General features: G+C 38.9%; 2 protein-coding genes and 1 non-coding gene across 3 annotated transcripts; 1 reads left to right on the top strand and 2 right to left on the bottom strand.

The window, feature by feature from the left end:
- Positions 1-765: 765 nt before the first annotated feature.
- LOC141585987 (pectinesterase inhibitor 9-like) lies at positions 766-1,713 on the top strand. Its single transcript, XM_074407075.1, has one exon. It carries the CDS (start codon positions 818-820, stop codon positions 1,448-1,450), a length of 633 nt encoding a protein of 210 aa, XP_074263176.1. The 5' UTR covers positions 766-817; the 3' UTR covers positions 1,451-1,713.
- A 906-nt stretch (positions 1,714-2,619) lies between these two features.
- LOC141585994 (uncharacterized) lies at positions 2,620-5,307 on the bottom strand. Its single transcript, XM_074407083.1, has 2 exons — positions 4,860-5,307; positions 2,620-3,682 (listed from the first exon to the last, which is right to left on the bottom strand). The coding sequence occupies exon 2, from the start codon at positions 3,665-3,667 to the stop codon at positions 2,840-2,842; it is 828 nt and encodes a 275-aa protein (XP_074263184.1). The 5' UTR covers positions 3,668-3,682; positions 4,860-5,307; the 3' UTR covers positions 2,620-2,839.
- A 5,488-nt stretch (positions 5,308-10,795) lies between these two features.
- LOC141588900 (small nucleolar RNA R71) lies at positions 10,796-10,902 on the bottom strand. Its single transcript, XR_012519866.1, has one exon. It is a non-coding gene; the product is annotated as a small nucleolar RNA R71 (small nucleolar RNA).
- Between the last annotated feature and the right edge of the window lie 903 nt (positions 10,903-11,805).

An 11,805-nucleotide genomic window follows, 5' to 3' on the forward strand; every position in this document is an offset into this window, starting at 1 on the left:
AGTTGAACTTGCACTCTGAATCTGACAAATTAAATTTTTTAACACGAAAGTTCATGGTTAAACTTACATGCACTCGAAATTTGACATATTAACGGTTAACGTTGACATTAATTGACTACTAAATTTAAAAGGGCAACTTTAGACAAAGGTGATTTTTACAAGTTAATATGATGTTAATGAAACCAATATACCACATCTATAAATTACGAGTACCAACCAGTAATTATAATGTGAGACGATTTCTATATATAAAAAGAACATTCTTTTATTTATTACTAATAATTGAGTTATTATTTTATTTATGAGACCGTCTTATTTTATAATTTGTAATCATTTAAATATGCTACGTTGTTCTTACAAATTTGACATTGTAATTAATACTCCATATGAAATTATGTGAGAAATCCATAAATTATATTACACCACAAATTCTCATTTAAGATGAACATTATTCTTAATAAATTTAAAACAGATCAAATACATATATACAAAATCACATAAAAAGTTGCCTAGAAAATGTCAAATTTTTGGTTTTTATTATCCTTTTGTGATAGTATTTGACCTGTTTTAAAATTTTACGGATATTCCGTTTTAAGCAAGACTTGCTGATATTACACCACTAGTAGAGTAGTAGGTCTATGAACCATTGACTTCTAGATAAGCTTCAAAGCACTTAATTAATTTATGCACATGGACCTTCATTCAACATTTGACCCTAAACATTATACTTACATTACATCGATCTTCACCTATAAATACATAGTCACACACTTCCCCTCTCACACACACCACCTCTTAATAAAAAAACACACAAAAAATGGCAAAATACAACCTCTCTTTACTACTACTCTCCCTCACCATACTCCTCATCGTCTCTGGCGTAACGAGTTGTCGTCGTTGCTCAAAAACTCGAGCATTCATCAATTATTCATGTAGTACAACGCGTTATCCAAAAGTATGTGAACAAACTTTATCAGGTTATGTTAATAGTACAAACATAAGTCACGAGGAATTAGCCCAGATAACATTAAGGGCTAGTTTGGCTCGAGCAAGATTTGCTCGAGCCTACTTAACCAAATTGGCTAGTAACCTAAAGAAATCACCCCACGTGTTCGAGTACCGTGCTATAGGAAGTTGTATAGACCAAATTAATGACAGTGTCGCACAACTTAGACAATCGTTATTAGAGTTACAAAAATATAGTACAGAGGGAGGAGTTGACGACTTTATGTGGCATATGAGTAATGTTGTGACTTGGGCTAGTACCGCGCTCACTGACCAAACTGAATGTGCTCAGGCATTTTCAGGTAGTGGGCGCGGGAAAAGTCTAAGGAATGTTATTAAAGCGAAGGTGAATGATGTTTCTCATGTTACTAGTAACGCTTTGGCTTTGGTTAATCGATTTGTTACTAGACGTCGGTTCGCACATAGATCCATACACAAGCCTTAAGATGAAGATCAAGAAGGTGTCTTGTGGCCGTATGATTACTCATACTATATGAATGTCTTGAAAATTAATCAATCTTGTTTTTTTTTTTTTTGTTTAGGTCTATATGTTGTTTGTTCATAAAGTGTTGATCTAAACATTTATGTAAACGTTGTAATTAGTAGCATAATTAGTGAAATTTTGTTGTATTGAAGCTATATTAATGTGTACCCATATGATATATGCGGACCTCAAAAAAAAAAAGTTTTAATCATTCTACTCTATGCAAGTTGATCATAACATAAAAATTAAAAGGTTGCTTTTTAATCATTCTATTCTACTCTACATTAAACTTAAACCGGTCTATTTTAATTCTCCTCACTCTCTCCGATTAAAAACGAGTTGTTCTTATGTAAAACGGTTTTACACTATTAAATTAGTGTAAGACAAATTAAATAATCTATCAAAGACGAATATACCCTTCCCAAAACACGGGTAGTTTAATAAGAGAATCATGGGAGGGTGTTTAGGTAAAATTGTAAGGTGGTTTTACACTAATTTAGGCCTTATTCTTTTCAGCTTAATTTCAGCTCTCAATCAGCTCATTTCAGCAAATTTTAATTACATCCGTTCCTTTCAACTCATTTAAGTTTAGTTCAACCCAACTCACTTTAGTTCAGGTCACTTTCATTCAACCTAAAAGAACAGGACCTCCGTAAATCCATTTACACCATTTTGGTTCGGACTTTTTAAAACCGACCCGGATACAAAAGTCACGCATTGTCCGATTGGCGATTACCCATACGGGCATGATACGGCCATACTGCCATTGCTGGCGGGAAGTGAGAAAAAGTAAAAACAAATCAAGCAAAAAAATCGACTAAAAAAATTAACAATAATTTTTTTAAAAAAAAAAAAGGAAAAGAAAGCCATTGAAGGCGAAGCTCCGAGAACTCAAAGAAACACGAAAATGGCGGCGAAAGACGAAGACAAAATAGCGAACATTTATGGTTAATCGATTTGTTACTAGGCGTCGGTTCGTCCATAGATCCGTGCATAAGAATTAAGATCAAGATCAAGAAGGTGTTTTGTGGCTTTATATCACAATAATATGAATGTCTTGAGTATTAATCTTACTCGTTTTTGTTTAGGTCTATATATAAGATGTTTTTCATAAAGTGTTGATCTAAACATTTATGTATACGTTGTAATATATATGCAGAGTAATGCAGACTTACAAAAGAAAAATAGATGTATACATACATTATACAAGTTTGATTGATAGTAGAAATAAAATGGTCGCTTCTTCATTCTACTCCATGTAATCTCCTTGAGTAGGTCTCTCTTGAGACGGTGTCAACATAACGTGAGAAAATGTCAACATTGTATAATAAAGGTGACCTCATTGTAGATCTACCTAGCTACAATTCTACAAATTAGGCAGCAAAATATAGACACAATAACCGTGAAATATAACAAACGATTACATAATATTCTTCCAAAACCTGATGTCAAGAATCCGAGGTCCTTTCTCATAGTAAATGGGCTCATTCTAACTACTACTCCTCCATAAGCTTCCTCATTGACTGGCGGTAGAGGCCGCCGATCACTGGCATCTGCAAAATTATCACTGGTCAATGGCACCTTCCCATAGTTACGGGTTGTAACATCCCTGCGCATTCTAATTCCTCCACTATAAGCGTCCTCATTGGCTGATGATAGAGGCCGATCACTGTGAGCATAGGAGTTATTCTTGATCAATGTCGGTGAAGACATAGGTTGTCCTTGCTGAGCACAACACAGCTGCTGCGTGCCGTAATTATGAGTTGTAGTAAATGGGCTCATTCTAACTCCTCCTCCTCCATAAGTGTCCTCATTGACTGACGGTAGAGGCCGAACACTGTCAGAATAAAGGTCCCTGATCAATGGCGCCCTCCCGTAGTTAAGGTGTTCATCTTCCCCTGGCAGCCTTAGCCTTCTAGGGTGTCGAATACGTCCTCTATAAGCGTCCTCATTGGCAGATGATCGAATACGTCCTCTATAATCAATTCTCGGTGGAGGAGCCACATTGGGGCGATCCTCCTGTGATGGAGGAGCCACATCTTGGTCGAGTCGAGGTGCATTGTCATCTGAGCTCAACGAAAGCTCACTCTCTGTAACTTCAGGTTTGCCTACATTCTCGATTATTTTTCCGTCTTCATAACAAGTTGTGACATTTTCTCCAACACCATGTTCACCCATTTTTGGGACAATGGACTGCATATATTGCCAACCATAAGAATTTTAATTATGACACCCATTAATAGTGTAATTGCATATATTCCAAGTCGGTCACCCACAAAGCGACTTGATTCAAAACCACATAGCCCTAATATCAACTCTATTTACTTGTCACCCATGATATGGTCGCTTAGGGGGGAGCGACTTGAATCCGAACGACCGAACCTGGCTTCAGTGACGGCGTGGACCCATTTTGGATAATAAGTTTGAAACTAACCCCATTTTGCTAAATTGTTTGGTTTTCAACCCCGTTTTAAGAAAAAATACAAAGTACTCCGCATCTCAAATCACCAAACCCAAAGAACAAATGTACACAAAACTCTGAAAGAATAAGGTGTAGATAATTCTAATAGGAATATTTATAATAGTTGGGCCTCAAAAATCCTGACAACCTCAAAACCCCTCAAAAACTCTCGAATACCAGCACACGGTACGGGGGAGCCGGTGCACAACCAACTACTCTTCAAGCCCAACGGGCATTTGAGTGAGTGAGCATAATAGGAATATTTATAATAGTTAGACCTCAACCATCACCTTAAGGTTGGTTCATCTATCAACTTCATCCAACAATAAGTGTACTAACTACGTTGATAGTGATACTTGATACAACCATTTTACAAGACTAGTTAGCATCCAATATTATTAAGAATGCAGAAAATGTATAGGGAACTTACAGTCTTACAGTGATACAGGCAGCAGTTTTGAAAATAATGGAAAACAATGAATACCCTCAAGTAGGTGGTATTTTTAGACAATTCGAAATCCCATAAGCTTGTTGGGAAATTTACGCCAAATTACCCACACGCAACGGAAGCACAATCGACAATATAAAACCAAAAGTAGATAACTGTAAACAACAATAAGACGAGACAGAAATATAGGGTAAATAAATAGGGCAAAACCCTCCAAATCCGGAGGTAAAACCCACAGCCAATCGAGCAATCCACTATAATAATACTATAATAGTACCAGTACAATCCACCGTTCCGAATAATACACCAATTCGGAACCACATTGATTTAGGAAAAAACCAAATCTAAACCCTGGAACAATTGACAAATTCCACCAATCGACTAAGTAAGACAGTTCAGATTAAACCACCTAAATAATGCCAGAATCCAGATACAAGACCGTATACAAAGAACTATATGACCTCGATTAATCGAACCCGAGATAAGAATCTCGACCACAAAATCACCTTACTCCTGCCACCCAACCACACACTAACCCAAGACAAGAACCGTCTTGTGTCAAACCGTGTGTGAGAAGACCCAAGAAAACAAACCCGTTTCTTGTTAGAAGAAATGACACCAATTGAGCTCACGCTCAAATCAACCTGCAAGTGTATATGATATTTTGTGTGGTGTGTGCTTGTTGTGTACTCTGCCAAACGAAAGGACTCACCTTTTATTTGTATCAAACTCCCCAGCCAAATGATTTGACTTCTAACCTACAAGCAAAGCAAACCTTATGAAAATAAGACGAAGTCATGTTTTATTTCATAAGACGAAGTCCTAAATTGGACTAACATTTGCTTGGGCTGGACACAACTGTCTCCGTAATTTCTAGGAAGAATCCTTTCAATTAGGGTAGAAACTTTCATCGGACACGCTGAATTATTGCTGCCTTTTCTAGCAACGAGCTACACGCCTACACCCACTTTCTGACGAGATAGAGATACTTCCTCCATTCAACTCCACTCTACCTATTTCCATTTTCTACACTATTCACAAGTGCACATTCAATCTCGATTTTCTCTCAATACATAAGTGAAAATATATTCATGTGGGATCTTGTTTGATTCGTCTTTACGAGTGCATTAAAATATACCTAACTTTTATAATTTTTGCAAATACGTAGCTAACGATATTTACCACGTAAAACACGCGTTGACGAACGTGAAAAAGCAAAGTGGTAGAGTGAAGTTGAATGGAGGAAGTATTATTTATGTTCAATGATTGGCTTCGTTTCCGTCATTTGTTTAGCGATTTTATTTATATGTGCCTCATTCATTTGTCTTGTCTATCTTTTTATATTGAGAATAATTTTAAAAAGTAATTTGATCATTGATAACCGTGTTATCAACCTACATTTTTGGCCTTAAACCCTTCACTTTGTCTTCATTTGTTGCACTCTTAAGCTAATTTAGCCTAGTCCATAGTCGAATTTGCATTTATTCATTTTGTACACGGCCTTGCGTGAGTATAATATTATTTCACACTTTTCTAGGTGAAAGTGAGAGGTCATATGGAGACGGGCCTTTTTGCAAGGAGCGAAGCGGAAATCGAGAACCGTCTTGAAGTTCTCCCAACTCCCATGGGCGTATCTACTTCAAGCCGGTGTTCCCAGCCTTCATCCGGTGCTCAATTTGGCCTTGTGGGCGTTCAGAAGTCTCGTCCGGCCTTCTCAGAGGCGGTTGGCGTTCCCAACTCCGGATAGAGGGATTTTGGGCTTTTCTCGCATTTTCGACCTTTGTAATGCTGTTAATGGACTTTTGTATAAATACCAACCCTATTTTCAGCAAACACATTATTCCATACTAGATTTTTAGATCAAAAAGTGAGTTGGTAGAGAAAGTATTTTGGGAGAAAAGTTCAAACATTTGTTCTTCATCTTCTTCAATCATTCAATCCAATCATCTTTTTGCCTTATTATTGTTGGTATATTTCCTTTGTCACTTCTTATTTTCTCTTATTTTAGTTGTTAATTTCATTTTCCTTTGTTTATGTTTCTCCCATTTTTGAATATTTGATTTGCTTGAAGTTAAAGTTACCATCTTTTTGCCTAATTTCATTTTGATTAAAGCTTGATTAGTTTATTATAACTCAATTTCGACCCATTAGCTTGTGCAATGTCGCATACAAAATCATAAGCAAGACATTGGCTAATAGAATTAAGAAAGTTCTGCCTCGAATCATATCTGAGACACAAAGTGGTTTTGTGCCGGGTCGCCAAATTACGGACAACATCGTCATATTTCAGGAAGCTATACACTCTATGCGTAAAAAGAAAGGTCAAAAAGGGATAATGGCAATAAAAATCGATCTAGAAAAAGCCTATGATAGGCTACGGTGGAGCTTCATCTACGACACTCTACGGGATATAGGATTTCCGGGTCTCTTAATTGACGTTATCATGGAGTGCGTTTCTACTGCTAGAATGCGGATTCTTTGGAACGGGGAAGCTACCGAACAATTCATTCCTTTCGCGGAGTTCGACATTGTGATCCCTTGTCTTCTTATCTCTTTGTTATGTGTCTAGAGAAATTGCAACAGACAATAGACCAAGAAGTTCGTAATAGAAATTGGAGACCGGTCACTTTATGTCGGAATGGACCGTGTATTACCAATCTATTTTTCGCATACGATATGGTTCTCTTTGGGGAAGCTACGGAGGAGCAGGCCTTAGTAATGAGATATGTGCTTGATAATTTCTGCAATGCCTCGGGTGAGAAAATTAGTGAGGCAAAATCGAGGGTCTTTTTCTCATCCAACACCGATAGAGATGATAGAGTTTCGGTTTGTAGAGCTTTAGGGTTCAGCGAAACAGACGATTTGGGTACCTACCTAGGTATGCCAACGATTAATGGGAGAGTTACCAGACAAACCTTTGCTCATCTCGAAGACAAGGTTAATAAGCGTCTTGCAGGATGGTCCTCTAAAAAGCTCTCACTAGCGGGTAGAACTACCCTGGTCCAATCAACTTTAAGTACGATTGCCAATTATAGTATGCAATCGGCCAAAATCCCAAGAACAGTTTGTGACTCCATAGATCGAAAATCAAGAAGATTTCTATGGGGAGGTGATGAAGCTAAAAATCATGTCCATCTCATCTCATGGGAAAACGTGCAAAAGCCGAAGTCCATTGGAGGCTTAGGCATTATATCAGCCCGACAAGCAAACGCAGCGTTCCTCACAAAGCTTGGTTGGCGAGCCCTAACGGAACCAAATAGTCTATGGTCGCGGGTCCTAAGAGCCAAATATTGTAATAATCGGTGTGATATCGATATATTCCAACCTAAGAACAACATGTCTAATGTATGGGCCGGAATCGTCTCACAATCACGTACTATTGTACGAGGAGCAGCTACGGCAGTAGGAAACGGAAGGCGAACTCTTTTTTGGGATCATGCTTGGGTTGATGGTGAACGCCTAAGTGACCGTCTTGTTGCTCCTATTCCGGATGACATTTTAGGAGCTACGGTAAGCGATATGTGGTGCGATACATCGGGGTGGAAGTGGGACATTTTTTCGAATTATCTACCTCAAAGTTCGCTGCTCAAGATTGCGTCTATTTCAATAACAAACGATCCAGAAGCTTTTGATTCACTCTATTGGCAGGGTTCGCATTCGGGTAAATTTTCTCTTAAGTCTGCTCTAGGTTACCTTCGGGAAACTCCTATCACCAATGAGAACGAACCTGCTATATGGCGCATTATCTGGCGTTTACCGGTACAGCAAAGGGTACGTATGTTCCTGTGGCTCGCGGCTCATGGTAGACTCATGGTTAATGTCAATCGTGTTATAAGGAATATGGGCGATGATCCATTGTGTCCAAGGTGCGGGATCGAGGAAGAAACAACCGAGCACTTGCTTCGATCTTGTCCGGTGTCGAAACAAATTTGGGACGAAGTGGGCATTGGATATGACTGCGTTTCCTTCTATAATCCGCCAGTTTTCGAGTGGCTAACTATGAATGCGAGTAATGAGGTATTCACTTCCATTCATGATTGGCCTCTTTATTTTGCAATCACATGTTGGTGGATATGGAAATGGAGGAATAATGTCGTATTTGGAAGGAGTAGCGATAATCCGATTAACCCAAGAGCTTTCCTCTATCAGCAATTCGAAACAACAAAAAAGGCTTTTGATAAATATGATATATTCATTCCAGAGCAACGAGGTACTAATACGGAAATTTTTGTGCGTTGGAACCCTCCACCTTACGGGTGGGTCTTGCTTAATACCGACGGCGCTTCTAAAGGTAACCCCGGGTTATCAGGTGGTGGTGGAATTATAAGAGATCAGACAGGAAATTTCATCACGGCTTTCTACCTCTCATGCGGAATATGCACATCCATGAAAGCAGAACTTATCGCCCTTCTCACCGGTTTAAATAGAGCGAAGGAACTTGGCTTAACGAGGGTTCTAGTCCAAATGGATAATAAACCATGCATAAAGCTTATTTTAGAAGATCAATTGGTTAGTAATAACCTCAAATTTATCGTCAAAAGTTGCAAGGATTTGATATACGATGCAGGATGGGTTGTGAAGTTGGAGCACACGTATAGGGAAGCTAATCGAGCTGCGGACTTCCTAGCAAATATAGGAGTATCGTCGAACACCAGTCCGACTTACTTGGATGCACCTACAAATGAGCTTCGTTCTCTACTTCGGGAAGATATTTTCGGAGTAGCCATTCCCCGTATTATAGCAATTAATTAGTTATTGGGGCTTCGCCCCTCATATGTACCAAAAAAAAATCATCTTAATTGTTGTCAATTGCATGTTTAGTAATAGAAATCAATTAATCATCATGTTTATTGTCAAAGTTGCCCTCTTTATTAGTTGTCTTGCTAAAACAACCATGATTAGTGAGTAGTACCCTTGCTAGGGTGCGATTGGGCACTTACATAGTGATTAACATGATTGGTTCCATTTAAATTAGTCATTAAGGAGAGATTAGTAGGGTTTACCATTGGATTTATTTTGTTAATGTTGTAATTTGGGATTTTGGTTGATTGATGACCCTTGTCCGCCAATGGGAATTGGTTAGGTCCTAGGTTGGCCACCCATTTTACATCCTTTGCCTATTTGGGTTGAACCCGGGAGGGAGAGCCTAAAGAGGGTGCCTTTGGGAACCGGGATAACCTTCATCTTTGGGAAAAGAGTTGGAGAAATCGGGAATAGATCGTGAGCATAAAGTCCTTAATCTTTATTCGGGTACCTAGGGAATAGTTCGTTCTCTTTTGTGTCTAAATTTAGACTTAAGGAATCCGAGTCATGATCCCGGGAGGGAGTTGAATCGGTAAGTCTAGTGTCCTATCGTGAGCCCGGGAGGGAGTCAATAGGCGAATTAGAGGCGTTTTCCCCCGCCTTATATCCCCAAGATGACTAATTGTCGGAATTAGCATGATAATCATGAATGTTTGTAGCTTAATCGTGCCTTAGGCCTTTTATACCTTGAGTAAAACATTATTCCAATTAGCTTCTTCTTTCAATTTAGTTGTTGCTTAATTAGTTTCATTTGCATGTCATCTAGTGTAGCTCACTTAGTCAATTTATCAATCAAACCTATTTTCCTCGACTTAGCTAAACTTAAGAATACTAACAATTAGTAATCTCCCATACTCCTTGTGATTCGACCCTCAAGTAGTGCAACTACACACGTTCACTTGCGATGTTAAGCTTGAACCATCAAATTTTTGGCGTTGTTGTGGGAGTACGGCTAGATATTAATCGTTTTGTTCTAGTTTAGACTAAGTCCCTTTGTTACTAATCATTTCTTTCAAGTGTTTAGGTCTTTTGCATGAGTAGGCGGCAAAGAAGAGGTCAACCAACATATCCTATTGATCTTGAAATTGAGGCTACGACAGGAAGACTAAATTCTCAAAGAAAAAGAGGGTTACTAGACGCACCATCGGTAGAAGAAAGTGATCAACAAGAAACCTTTGAAGTGTTTGAGAATCCATTTGGAGAAGTAGAAGAATCTAACATCATGGGTGATTCGGTTCCGATAAGAGAGACTATGGCTCCTAAGCACATAGTAAACCCAAGCATCCAAAGGCCAAGAATTCAAGCTAATAACTTTGAGATCAAAAATGTCTTGCTCAACCTTGTCCAAGACAACCAATTTGGAGGAGGTCCCTTGGAAAACCCTAATGACCATCTCAATGAGTTCCTTGAGAATTGCGATATGTACAAGATGAATGGGGTCTCCGATGATGCGGTGCGCCTTAGGTTGTTCCCCCGTTCACTTAGGGGTTCGGCCAAGGATTGGTTAAAGAATTGTGATGCGGATTTCTTCAAGACATGGGATGAGTTAGCTTTGGCATTTTTGAATAAGTACTTCCCACCCTCAAGAACGGCAAAAGTTAAGAGTGAACTACAAAGCTTTACTCAAGAAGAGGATGAGACCTTATACGAGGCATGGGAGAGGTATAAGAGACTCCAATGGTTATGTCCCCACCACAGCATCTCCGAGGCCGAGCTAGTGAACAATTTTTACAAGGGGTTAACCCAAAACCTTCGGATTTCATTAGATACGGGGTCGGGAAAAGGTGCCTTAGATATTTTGGGGCATAAAGCGGCAAATGAGCTAATTGAAGAGATGGCGTCGCGGAATATGGAATGGGGAAGTGATATGCAAATGAGAAAGAGCAAGAACAAGTATTCTAGCGCGGTTTTGAATGTGGAGGTTAAGGGAATGCTAGATGAACTCACCCAACGAGTTGCTTTGTTAAATTCCAAACCTTCAAGCTCCGATATGAGGCAAGTCTTGTCTTGTGAATTATGTGGAGAACAATGGTATTCTCCAATTGGGTGTCCCTTGATTGCACCCATCCAAGAGGAGTGCTATGAACAAGTTTATGGAGTTTGGGAATCTACAACCACAAGTGCAAGGCAAGAGTTCAACAATAACAACAACCAATTTGGTAATGGGAAAAGAACTCATCCTTTCTTGTCTTATGCTTCACAAAACATTCAAAACCAAACCACTTCCTCACCACAACAACAAAGGTTCAATCAAATAAACCCTCAATTCCAAAGACAAATTCCACCCGGTTTCCAAGGAAAACAATTTGTCACTCAAAACCAAAAACTATTTGGAGGTTTAAAGGGACAAAATTTCAACCAACCTCAAAATCAAAATTTCCAACCTCAAAACCAAAACTTCAACAACCAAAACTTCCAAGCCCCTCAAAAACCTTCTTGGGAGCAAGCCTTTGAGCAATTGGTAATTGCCAACCAAAAATCCGACTCAAAGCTTGACAACCACATTGCCTCACAAAGCCGGGTTAATGATGAAATAAGAGCATCCCAAAAAGCAACGGAAACCCATGTAGCTCAAATTTCGCAACAATTGAATCAATTGGCTCA

This window comes from Silene latifolia, chromosome 6 (genome assembly GCF_048544455.1).
Source record: "Silene latifolia isolate original U9 population chromosome 6, ASM4854445v1, whole genome shotgun sequence".
Lineage (NCBI taxonomy): Eukaryota > Viridiplantae > Streptophyta > Magnoliopsida > Caryophyllales > Caryophyllaceae > Silene > Silene latifolia.

What these genes read in the sequence shown, in the direction of transcription:
- LOC141585994 (XM_074407083.1), bottom strand. Translation starts at nt 3,667, where the DNA reads ATGGGTGAACATGGTGTTGGAGAAAATGTCACAACTTGTTATGAAGAC.
- LOC141585987 (XM_074407075.1), top strand. Translation starts at nt 818, where the DNA reads ATGGCAAAATACAACCTCTCTTTACTACTACTCTCCCTCACCATACTC.